The 13,507-nt window shown below is 39.8% G+C and overlaps 1 protein-coding gene across 19 annotated transcripts in view; it reads right to left on the bottom strand.

Annotated features, from left to right (window-relative positions):
* The window catches only part of LOC119022406, a 231,860-nt gene that overhangs the window by 90,249 nt on the left and 128,104 nt on the right, over window positions 1–13,507 (bottom strand). For 5 of the 19 annotated variants that reach the window (XR_005075930.1, XR_005075931.1, XR_005075914.1 and 2 more), the window contains one exon: window positions 3,976–4,127. The exons of 9 other annotated variants lie outside the window; for them this stretch is intronic. Coding sequence is in view for 4 of the 10 variants with exons in the window: in XM_037103238.1 (XP_036959133.1) it covers window positions 6,473–6,546 (74 nt within the window). In the remaining 6 variants the exon portion in view is untranslated. Of the gene's footprint in view, window positions 1–2,880; window positions 3,693–3,975; window positions 4,128–6,472; window positions 6,547–13,507 lie in introns of those variants that run through there. 5 more of the 19 variants (XM_037103238.1, XM_037103229.1, XM_037103248.1 and 2 more) reach the window with 2 other exon arrangements.

Genomic DNA, 13,507 nt, shown 5'->3' with positions numbered 1-13,507 from the left:
TTCTTTTTTTTTTCTGAATTTAATTTAGATATCAACGAACTGAAGTAATACTGAGGAATTGTTGGCGTACCTGACTATATGACCTTGATATGCCGGTTGACAAGGGTATGCATGAGTTTGTGATAAAAAACACGGAGATAAGATAAAATAATAGAACTGCTTGCTGCTCACAATGTCAGCAAATGTGACTGTATAAGAAACATGCAAGATGGGGCTGACAGCTGTATGACGAGGAGAGATTAGTGGGTTAGCAGCTAATGTCAGGCTTAACTTAGGCTTTTTGGTGTTAACATGCTGGATCACAGAACCGGCTCCAGTGTGTTGACTCACGATTGACTAACTTACAAATCCGGACTCCGTCATGTTCACAAACTCGTACATAATCCAGGAGATACAGAGAGTCAGTTGATGTCTATAGCTTTGTGAACGTGCTTATCTACAATCCACCAAACAGCATGCAGAACATCAACAGATCAAGAGCAGAGTAATACAATTTAAGTGTTAATTCCTACAGTGAAGTGAGGCTAATGCTGCAGGGGAAAAAGCAATATCAAGTCAGGTAAAAGATAATGTAATCACACACAACTAGACTAGGAAAAAACGCTCACGGATGAGATGGATCGGATGGGATTTATTTCTCTGAGGATGTCGGGTGATTTTGAAATTGTGTGCACAACTCAATGATCCCAAGCCACAACATTTATGCAATGTGTGATTCTCGTATGTAGTCCTGACAGGAGACACATGTGCTCTTTTTATGTTAATGAGACTATGTGCACAAAGAGCTGCATTTCATCCGTTCAGGAAATGCAAAAAGGCTTGAAAAAAAGGTTTTTGCTCACCTGACAAGTGGCAATTTGTTATACCAACATACAGGAAACCTTTGTGACAAAAATGAAATTTTGAATAAATATGAGCAATATCTAACAGTTTGAATGAACATTCGTTGCACCATCATGTATTTATCTTTGAATTTCTTCAAACTCAGTTACGGCAGAAAATGAACACAGAAAAAAAAAAAAAACTAGTTTGCATATCTCCCCAATGCAATTCTGCAGCCTGTCTTATACCTGGAAGTGACTGTTGTTGTTAGCACGATGTCATGGTGATTTGGTCTGTAACCGATGAACTTGGTTAAAGATTTGCAGTCATCCAACATTCTGCAGGATCCCAACATGGACAGTAGTACAATATTCATTACAACGCTGCAATAAAAAGCACAATGTGATATATTTATTTTCCAACTCTAGTTTGAAACATATGGATTTTTAAAAAGCAACAGCAGAGTATTGGCTTTCACTGAATCACTGCTTCACTTTAACTTACGGGTACAAGATGACTCAATGAAACCATGATCGACAAAATATATATGCACATTTACCACCAGCGGAGTCTATGGTAAAAAAAAAAAAAAAAAAAAAATGAATCAATCGAGCTCACTCAAATTTGCTCTTAATAAATTACATGTTGTTTACGGAACATTAATAAAGAATCAATCCAGTTCACACGCTACTACAAACATTACACTCATACGTTTAGATTTCACCTCGTGTTTCAGGCACATAAACTCTTATTTTAATTTCTTATAATTGCTCACCATTTGTTGCAATGACCTGCTCATAGGAGCACAAATGTGAGTGCTATTTTTCTCTCTGGCAATAGCATATGATGATTCTCAGCTACCTCTAGTGCTTATTTTCTAGAATGTGTTCAAATTCTCATGTTATTGCAGTCAGACTGCCCTTTCTCTTGGCACTACATTTTCTCAACTGTAGAACCTCGGTATCCCTACACTGAAACTCTGACCCAAACAAGTGATCTGCGAGCTGTGAAATACAGTGCGAGGCCCAGTTACACTAATGCGCAGGGATGCAGAGGTTCTGTGGTTGAGAAAATGTAGTGCCAAAAGAAAGGGCGGTCTGTCGGCGATGTAAAGCGGTGTGAATTTTCTCTATACGACATACACTCGAACTGATATAGATTCACTGCAGAACAAAGCTTGGCGTCTGGGCTGGAGCGGCTCTCTACTTCTCCAAACTGAGGCTGTGCTGACCGGCAATAACGGTACTGAACAGACCGACTATAAATATGCACTTTATACGATCCCACTCCAAAAAACCCAAAATATCCCTTTAATATATCATATAATTAGCTTCTTTATTTCATTTTATTTTATCAGCTATATTCATGTCCAGAATCCTGCATGTTACTGCGAAAACAGATTATAAAAAAATAGATTAGCCATTAGTTACTGTACTTTATGTAAGTAATGAATAACCACTGAATGCTGCAGAGTCTCTCATTAGAGGTGTGAAAGAATACCAGCCAAAGATCCTTGAAGAAACCCCAACATGACCTATCCAAAAGTATGAAAAATAATGGCAAAGGAGAAGAATTGATTCGACCACGTCTTACATCAGATTTTGTTTACTGTAATAATTTACTGTAATTTTACTGTAATAACAGTGGAGTGTGTGACATTGACAGTTCCGCCAAATGAAGTGCAAATTGTCTCAGTTAATTAACTCTCTATGCTCGTAATAAAGGGCGCATAACATTCCCTGTGTATTGTTTTTGTTCAATTCATTCAATGCTTATGCCGAGATGTGAGCTTATGTTCCATTTCCTTTTTCACAGCAGCAACCACATCTAATCTTCTGAATCTTGTCTGAATCACCCCAAACTGCATTTTATTGGCTAACTGTTGTTTAATCTTCAAGGAACATCCCGTGAATCCAGGTAACCCTCCGTTCATATTAACGTTATTTAGTCTTAATAAAAGACTGAATATACACCATTCTGTATGAAGTTGTTTTCCTGTGATCCTTCTCTATCTGTCACCCCATTTAAACTCCATCTGTTACCTGTGAGTGGAAGAAAATGTTCACATTAGATGAAGGCCACATTCAGCTTATGTTAGCAAAACATTTCTGCCTACAATTGAATGTACTGAATGTAGCTGAATGTAGAATGTAGCTGAGCTCAAACACAGTATGTTGCCACAAGTACATGCAAAGATTTGTGTGATAAACTTGATGTGCTGCAGATCACGCATTACAACCTGTCAGCAATACAACTAGTCCAAATCATAGAGGCATGTAAATAAATCCAGTGGAAAAATACGATTTGCTGTTGTGTAAAATTTTATTTTACCTCTAAAATCTGATTGAATCAGAACCTTTGACTTTGTGAAAAATGAAACCCTTCTTGTAGTCACCAGCCCTCATGTGGTCTGCCATCCTGCTGTCATTCTCTTTTTTTTTCTGAACACACAGCAAGTACTTCAGGGTTCCAGCCCTCTGTTTTTCCTTTAAGTGTTCATGCTGATATAGCTAACGGCCATACTTGTCCCCTCCCACATACACTTTTGGAGTGACGCAGTGCTCAGTTCTTGTTCATCCTTATAAAATAATCCCTATAATCCATAATACTGCCATTATACGCCTCAGGTGCAGCACCTAAGATTTTTTGTGTCATGCCATCAATTCATCCATCCATCTTCTTTCACTTATAATGGGTGGTTGGGTTGAAGTGGCAACATGCTAAACTGGGTATTTTAGCCATCATTTTCCTCATGACTCTTCCAAGGTCCCCCCGGTGGTATCCCAAGGCATTCCCAGGCCAGATGAGATATGTCACCCTTCCAGCAAGTTCTGGGTCTACCCTGGGGTCTCCTCCCAGTTTGTTGTGCTCTGAAAAAAACCCAAAGGGAGGCTCATCTCAGTGCAAAGGAGCAGCGGGTCTACTCTGAGTTCCCTCCACATGTCCACGCTCCTGACCCTATCTCTAAGGCTGGGTCTAACCAACCTCCGGTGGAAACTCAATTTAGTTTCTTGAATCAGCAATCTTATTTTTTTCTGTCACTATCCAGTTTTAATTCTGCTAATACTGCACCAAACCACCAGTCTGTCCCTCGTATATAAGACCCTGAAATATTTGAACTCATTTACTTGAGGCAGGAACTTGAGCACTCACCAGAAGGGGGCAATCTGCTGTTTTCCAGCTGAGAACCACGGCTTCAGACTTGGAGGTGCTGACACTCACACCAACCACTTCCTACTCGGCTACAAACCGTCCCAGAGCCTGCTGGTGGTCACAGACTGAAGAAGCCAGCAGAACCATGTCCTCTACAAAACCAGACACAAGGGTCAACCCTCGTCCAGCACCCACTGGAAACCTATTAGACTTTGAGCCAAGTATGAGGACACAGCCAAAGGGACCCGATAATTCATACTGATGGCCCACTGTAGAACTGAAACTTAAAATGAAACATTTCATATTCTACTTGGTGGTTCCCAGTGTTTGCCGGTACCCAGTGTACACTGCACAGCTTGGTTTGATGTTAGGCCAATATACAGAACCTGAGAACACACATACATCCATCATCACCCTATCAAAGCTCAAGGGAAACACCATTCATCTTCTTTGCTGCTGTTAAATGTCTGTTTGCATTGGTAATGTTTGGGGGAAAAAATACAGAAACAGCTCTAATTATAATTACTGTGTAATCAATTGACAAACACACAATAATGATCAAGTTGATTAAACTGTGTGTGAATTCAACTCAGCCATATTCGCTGCTTGATGATGAAATCTGAGGTTCCTCTGCTCACGGTGGAGTGAGAAATGGAATGTAGTTGAATGATGCAGCCATTTTTAAAATCATATGGGTGTATTTTCAAGAAAATTTCAATGCATTTCCTACCATAAGCTGATACAAGGCCCTCAAAAAAGATAAGAGCCGCCACCTTGAACATACCAGCAATATACCTCAAGTCTGCACTTTAAATGTCTGACATTAGGAGGAAAGTCTGTCTCAAACTTTCAAAAATAGATATAGCTACATAATAAAAGTGAGCGGAATCATACTTGATCTCAATGAAGATACTTGTACATAACAAGGAAGAGGAATATCCCTCAGGATAACTCATATCTTAAACCGCACAGCAATCTATCTATCACAGTCAAGATAATGATCCTGTACATTTGGGCTTGTGTGGCATTCATGGCAGAATAAGATGTCATTCAGAATGTGCTGCTTTCTTCCCTGTTCTAGTATCAATCACTGCATTCTCATTTCTGTTTTTGAAGAATGTGGTAAGCAGCACTTAGGAGTCAAATGACTATTTTTCACATGGCTTCTTTGAATTTAAATTTGGGGTGTATCTTCTGGGGGGGTTCTATAGCTCAGAACACTGCTGTTTGAAAAAGCTTCATTAGGCAATTAGGATGTTTAGGGGCATTAATCTGCATCACTCTGAGCAGGCAAATGGTCTCTCTCTGTGGGGGCGTATTGGTGCCAGAATACTTGGAAGGATGATTTAATATTTCCATTTGACTGCCAGCCTGCAACAATGTCACATTAATTGATTGAATCTATTCTGAACTGCTAACTCAATTGAAAACAATGTGTGCAGTGCAGCTGAACAGATCTTGAAACCAGATAGAAGGCTTGTGGCATCCCCTCGTTTCCTGTGGGAGCATGCTCTGTCACAGTATTTAGTCTCAAATGGGTATCTGCCAATGATGCATCCCCTTTACTCTCTGGCTCACACTGGCTAAAAGGCTGAGATGACCTTTGCGGGTGTTGTCAGTCTGGCCCTTAGAGCTCAGGCTAACTCTTCACGATATGTAAGGAAAAAAAAAAGTCTGGAATATTTTCCTCCAGTTATACAGTATTTTAATGCAAAATAGGTGGGAAGATGTGCCATTAAAGCCTTTGAAAAAACTGGTTTGTAACATTTGTGTCTCATGAATTAATTTAGTGAATATTCATAACACAGATTGTGTTATCAGATAGCATTAACGTCGCCTCTGCTGCTCATGCTACAGACTAGCAACGAAGACAAAGTGCAAGGTGGAGTGCAACTGCGTTGGCGGAACAAAAGAGCATATGAAGAAAAAGGAAAATCTTTGACTGAAAAGTTGCATTGAAGGAATAATTGAAAACATTGTTCTCACTGAGCAGATATTCTTCTATGTTGTTAACAAAATGGTTTCTCACTGCTAGTCATCTTCCTTTTAGGAGTCATGATAAATCACGCAACAGTACATAACAAGGAATTGCATTAATTATTGTTAATTTAGCCAAAAAGGCAACTTTTGATGGAAAACTGCTTTTAAAGCAAGAGTAATAGTTGCTAGTAGTATTAGTTGCTGTTCAAGGCATGTCAATTATTTTGTCTTAACCTGGTTCCAGACATCTGAACAATGCCCCAATTCCCAGTTTTTTCAACAGTTTATATTACATGTTCAGTGACATCTGCTTCACCGATTGGAAAAGCAACAGAACCAATTAGAGCTTCATGTGTGATTAAAAATGATGGCATATTATTTCCTGTTAGAAAAGACTTTCAAATGTGAAGGCAAAGTAAAAATGAAAAGATGTTAAAAACATATTCAAAATAAAGCATACAATTCAACTGATACCAATTCCATAATCTATAAAATATGTTTTGCTGTCTCCCCTTACCCAGAGCGACCCATTGCTTGGGTTTGTACACTCCAAGTGCTTCTCCAAATCTTGAGTGTGCAATCTGCCATCCTCTGTAGGCGATACACGGACAATGGACAGCGGACATGTATGACATACACTTAAAAAAATGTCCCTTTCAAACATCCTGTGAAAGCAGAGTTGAATGAACTAGGTCTGAGTCTGAGAATAGTACACAATAAAAAAACAAGAGCTGGGTTCGTCCAATCACAAACAAAAACTGCTGTCCCACTTATTCTGTTATCTGAAGAGAATCTGTTTTTCATTGTCAAAATGTTGTTGTATTTTCTGAAACGTGACTTCTCTAAAACTGTGTGATTTCTGAAATGTTGCGTTTTGTGAAATATTGTGCTTTGTTGAAGATTTTGCTTTTGTGAAATGTTGCAGTCTGAAAAATAGTGTTTTCTGATAAGATGTCTCTTCTGTGTGTGAAATGTCTGTTTTGTAACATTGTGTTTTGTAAAATGTGTTTGATGAAATGTGTTTTCTGAAAATGTTGTATTTTCTGAAATGACTTGACCCCTATTTATAAGATAAAATAGGATTTTCCCTAAATGCAGTTAGTTAACATGCTTCATAAATTTGTATATGATTTTATCCCCTTTCTCCCAATTGTGTAAGCAATATTACACCCAGCCTATTATCCTGCATCAATGGACTACAGATTGAATGATTGAAATCTGGTGCGCCCATTTCTATGGGGCTGTGGGAACATAGGGCCTAATTTTCAGTGAAAAAAATAAATAAATAAAAACAAATCTTAGAAATGTGGGAATATAGAGCTGTGGGACCACTGGGCTGTGGGAACATAGGGATGACGCCTCTTCGGGGAACACCAATAATCCAAAATGGAGTGAAATGGAATAGGAAGTGTCTGTAATGAGGCCTGAATTTGTTTAAACTTGTTATAGAGGTGAGCTACCCTAAATCATGTACTGGTTATTTAATGTGAAATTATTTTTATTATAATTATGTGTATTTAAAACTTCCCTCTTGTGTGAGCATCAACTTGACACTAGTTTTGTGTATAAAGAAGCAACTTAGAGGTTCTTAACCCATAAAAGTTAATTCAGTTGGTTTGCTAAAGCAGTTAAACCAATTCAAATCATTTAAGAGGTACTAAAGTATCTCTTCAACAAAATGTTTGACTATCGGGCTGCCAGGTAGAAATTCAGGCATGCTGATAAACCTGTGTCTGAACAGTGTTTGTATTTTTAAGTCAAAAAGAGAGTGAACTGATGTTAACCTTTCAGGTGCCATGGGCTCCAGCCTGTCCCATGCATCTCAATTAAGAGCAGTATCTGTTAGTAGAGGTGATTAGGCTTTGCTTGTCATATCACCAGTAAAAGGGGCGGATTAAAGCAATTAGAAGCCATGACTCTGCACACTGCACTTTTGTATTCACTATCTTCGAGAAAGTGCTCTGGGCATTGATTCATCCAGGATTAGATTGAAATCACAACTATGATGACAGTAGCACATTCATTATGGTACATCATATTGGGCACAAGGCCACAGGCTTTTTTCATTGGCCCTTGTCTATAGTTGGCACATGTATTGTCAATATACAGAGCATCCAACGATGAACCTGTACACCCCATGAACACATGAGACCGATACATATTTCCTTTACGCTGCATTATTTTCTAGGATCCATGAGCTCCTTTGATGGGCAAATGTGGTTAGTGTTGGCAGGAGCAGTAGCGCTGAATGCTAATTGTTTTGAAGGGCACAGGATCCATTGGTTGTTATAGTAACAAGAGACTGTGCACATGAGAGCAGTAGAGACACGGTAAATGAAAGATGGATAGACGCACAGACCGACTCAATTTAGGATACCCTATATCCTTGTGTCTGAGGTGGTTGTGGGAGAGCTGTGTTTGGTTTGTGATGTATAAAGGATACTTAAAAAAAAAAAGATCAAAAACTTATTGAGCAGGGCAGAGGTTTGACAAAAGACCACAAGAATGGATCTTTGATTCTCAGATTCAAAGAGAGCTTCAACATCTTTTAAGCACAATAATACAAAATCAATAAATACAATGACTAAGTTTTTATAATACCATCAAATATCACTGACTATTCAGAACAAACTATGTAGGGCACAATTTAATACATAATTAACACATTCAGGCAGTAACAAAAAACGTCCCCCTTCAGTCAAGGCTAAATGTTCACTCTCATTAGGTACATAAGGGAATCCTGAACATGTAAGCCTGCAACTCTGTGACAACTTTTCAACGAGTAAAGCACACAAAACAAATACATTATAATGAAGGGAGCTTCAAGGTTAAAGTCAATACAGAAATGTGAATGTTGGGAGCTAAAAATGGACACCACTGTAGCTACCTGAAGAATGAAAGACTAAGGGCCTAACTGACAACCATTCTGGGTCAATTTAAGCCTCAAACTTTCTGCGACCCACCAAACTCGGTATGTGAACGTAGATAAAGATGACTGGATGGTTGGATACAGTAATACCAAATACCCTAACCCACCAAGCAATGCTCGAAATACTCCTTGTATCACTTCTGTCTGCCTAAGATGCCCATTTTTGATGCCTTGGTGCATCAGTCAAAACTGAAGGACCATTTACTGATCACATTTGTAACAGTCAAAAACAGAAAAGCACATTCAAGACTCCTCTTCAGTATTAGTCACTTTAGTCTCTTTGGACTCTACTGCCACAAGCACTTAGTTTCTCTTTATGTCTGATGTGAACTGTAGAACCAGGTGACTCAAATACTTACTGGCATCTCTTTTCTTCCACTTCATTTCCTTTCAAACGATCTTCATCTGCTTCACATGGACTTGGTACAGAACAGGCTGTATCTAAATTATCCTGGAAGAGTTTTATTGACTTGACTTTTTATTAACTTGGATTGTAAACCACTTGGACACCACTTACTGTATGCCAAAAGAATAAATGTACTGCATTCAGTTTGCCTTCCAGGCTTTTCTTTCATCTAAGCTGTAAGCATGAGCTGAGTTTGATCAGAGGTTAGCTACTGATGGTAATGCTAGTAAGGCCAGTTACATTGCTGATAGTGTAGCTGTAGCCACATCTAGCTAGCTCATTGCTGTGTCCAACCCTCAGGCTGAGCTGATGGCTGGGGATATTCGTCAAGGTCCTGACAATGGGTGAAGTCTTTGTGCCAGAGCCATGCGATGCTCTGGTCAGCTGAGGGCAACTATAGCTAAGCTTTTCCATGCCAAAAAATCATGAGCAATAATCTGCTATTCAGACATTGCTGGAGGTATAACACTAAATAGCAACTTAGCTTTCTCAGCCACATTGACAATCTTCCCACACCATCAGACCAAACTGATGGATGATGACATTGGGGATACAGTCTTGTGGACTTCTGTGTGCTAAAGGAGCACCACCCTCTTCATCTCTATTCGCTCCCTCTGCTACACTTCAATCTACTAATGAGCTGTTTATGTAACAGTGAATGAAACAGCTCTCTCTTTCTCTCTGCTTGGCACACGCTGCTTGGACACTGTGTTCTCTATACAGCATTGATGACTGTGGCCAGTTTTTCTCGAATGCCAGAGGGATGTTGGGTGGGCCCACAGTGCCACAATCTCTCCACCTCGCTCTAACCCTACCCGTACCTGTTATCAGACTATCTCTGCGAGGCCAGACCTTTGCAGCCTGGTCTTACCTCGGTTGGACAGGACAGTGAGGAGATTCAACATCAACCTTCTGTTGTGTACTATGCACATCTCTAACCCCACTGTGGTGGGCAGAGTTACATGTAGGTCCTGCTTATTTGTACTCCCTATCAGATGACTGATCCTGAATTTACTGAATTTCTAATTCTCTAATTCCCAGATGTTAGACTATATCCTGGAAGCTGGATGATATCTGCAGATTTGACAGTGACACTTTTATGCTCCCACTGTACATCTATATGATGTACAGTGGGAGCATAAAAGTGTCTTCCCTATTACTACAGTCTGCCTCTGTGCACACACACCTATTCAGACTGAGAGATGTGGACAAGTTGATTCTTCCCCCATCACTGATTGAAGCTTGCACCTCTCTGGCATTTCAGCACTTCAAGTTTGAAGCGGTGTTAGGAGATTTTTGCTACACCTGCACAAGCACATGGAGAAAGCCCAGGAGGTCACTGGTGAGCTGACCATGTTTCCGCCTGAGGTCATGTCAGCATTGTTTGTATGTCCTGGGTTTCTCCGACACCAAAGCAGAGTCTGATCCAATACTTATTTTATTAAATGTTGATTTAATATGTATCTGGCACAGTGAATAAACAGGTGTAGCCTAGAGACTTTGGCAAATCTCATTTTTTACAAGCTACTTGATACAAATACAGAAGGTCGTGGCTCAAAACTACTAAATTCATCAGATTGAATTATCAATACGTTGAAAGTATAAAGATGCCAATATGACTCTTGAAAGTGACACAAAACAGCTAGAGAGAAGATCCGTCACTCTTCAGGAGTACAAACACACATATCAGCTGTCTTCCATCACAAACTCTGGAGTATAATCAAATATCTCTTGAACATATATATTTTCATTGCCTTTTCCATGAGACTGATGATAAACCCAGTCATTTCACAGCACCAAAGAACACACAATTTCTTTGCAATTTTGAAGTGAAAATCTTGTAATGCTCTAAAAATCAAAAGACATAAGACCGAGCAGTTTTGGGGAGAAATAGACAACACTCATGTCATTGGTTCTGAATGTTAAAATGGAGATCACCTTTTTTGTTTTACAATTTATGAGTAGAAACAGATTAAAAATATACAGAATGGCACTGCGTTAATGTCTTTTGATGATCATGGACCACATCTACTATTGACAATGCTGATGGTCATTTCCAAGTGTGACCACAGATGCCACTTGTCAGTCTGCCAAATCTTGCATGCTGTGATGGTAACCCAGTCTCATTGCATGTGATACTGAGAGCCTGTACTGTACACATAACGCTAAGCCACTCATTCCCTTCCACATGTCTACCCTTTGGCTATGCTCCTTTCTATTGAAAATGGCCAAAATGTCCAACTCTGACTAAAAAGACGCGTAGCTGAACTGATTAAGCAACTCACACCAGCAGTCAGCACGACTGCAGCTGCAGGTGAGCATTGCTGCCGACAATAAGAAGAAAGAGGAGAAAGAAATGAGCATTAACTGTGCATCGTGCCATTGTGTCCAACATAGGACAGGGGGGCATCACTGTATTATGTTCTTTTGTATGGCTGGTCACGGTGAAAATAACTGTCAAGTAATCACTGGCTGTCTCTGAAATCTCTGGTGTATTCAGGGATAAGTCCCACAGCCACTGCAATTCTTTCTCAAGCACATGAAACACAAGAGAGAATGCCTGGAGCAGGGAAACTGAAAGGCGGTAGATAATGCTAGCACCTGCAGCAATTTGTGCCTTTGTGTGACCTCACCTTAAATTGACTACATGTGTCCTTTTGCACATGAGCATCCCGACAATAGGAAGTCAGACATTCTGGGGTAGACAACTTGGACACTTTTGCTGCCTGTCTAGCAAATGCTCAGATTAAAAAACAGAGTGAACATATGAGATATAACAAGACATTTCGGGTGCCAGTGAACACATTTTGTTATCTTTGTACAAGGGCCAGACTAACTGTTTTTTTCTGTTTCCAGTCTTTGTGTTAAACTACTGGCACCCTAAAATGTAACAGACAAATATGAGAGAGGTATAATTCTTTAAAACTGTAGATCAGAAACTGGTCACTCACTCTCAGTCAGGGTGAAAGTGATGCTGTTAGGTCAAATTCAAAACGTGATTTGCAAGCATTTCTTCATGGTTTGAAATGCAAAGGCCATTGTTTGGTCAACATTCCCTTTACATAAGGATTGGTCATTTCCTGATAATCATTTTAGAGGCCGCCGGCTCTCTGCAGTTTGCCGTTAACATTCTGGTGGTATTCGTCTCACGTGTAAAAGCCACGTTTGATGGTACTTGCAAGCCTAGCTGGTGCAATCAAAACACCAGATACACAGCGGGTTATGTCCACATTTCAATCTGGCCACAAACACCACAAGTGATTCTGGCCCTGGTTGTTTTACAGGCTATAACCATAATATGACCATCATATCAGCAAATGCTGGGGTAGCATAATCCAAGCAGTTTGGCATCCAAAAAAAGCCTGTAAATACACTCCCACCATGTCCTATTTGTAGCTTACTGTTTATTAAAGTATAAACGGTTGTGTGCATCTCTCCTCTGTCTAAGTATGCGATGTCCCAGAAGACTGTTGGCAACAAGGCACATGACTATTCATCCTTTCAAAATAAAACAGCTGTTAGTGGGCTCAATTTTAGAGGTAATGAAGTACATATAAGCTATTTGGACTCCAGTAATCATTGCAAAACACTTGGATAATGCTGCACAAGCTGTTCAGAGACTTTTAACTGCGCAGGCTCATACTGTTTAGTTAAATACACATGGGGTCTTCCTTTGTTCATACAGATTCAAGCTGACTAGGAAGGGAAGCTAGCTAGGAGGGTCCAGTCCCCTGGAGGAGGCTGAAGGTCATGAGATATAAAAGCAGGCAGAAACCCCAGATGGATATGTTTCTGCTACACTGAAGTAGAATTAAAAGGAAAGAGTGTATTGTACAGACACATTGGAAGGCTTTACAGGAAGAGAGCACAGGAAGGAACGCACTATCAGCAGATTTAGGTTGATATAAGAGCTTTCGGTTTTTGACTATTATAAACTAATATAGGGATATGAAGCCAACCTAGTCTGCTTATTTAACCCTAATGTGTCTCTAATGAAATTCACAATTGGATTATTAATTGATTATTCTCTTTTTTATTTTGGAATCAGGTAACAGATGCACTTCTATGTTTCTCCATTTCCACAAAATGACACATACTTGTCCAAACTGACCTCCAGTAAATTATACACTGATGATGGTGGCTGCCATGCTGACCAGCACATCAGGCGCTGTTTGGTTTCAGTATCTTGCCCAAGGACACTTCGACATGCAGATCAT

The sequence above is a fragment of the Acanthopagrus latus genome, chromosome 1 (genome assembly GCF_904848185.1).
Source record: "Acanthopagrus latus isolate v.2019 chromosome 1, fAcaLat1.1, whole genome shotgun sequence".
In the NCBI taxonomy this organism is placed as follows: Eukaryota; Metazoa; Chordata; class Actinopteri; order Spariformes; family Sparidae; genus Acanthopagrus; species Acanthopagrus latus.
The sequence above is the reverse complement of the archived record's forward strand: the minus strand, read 5'-3'. Positions and strand labels throughout refer to the sequence as shown.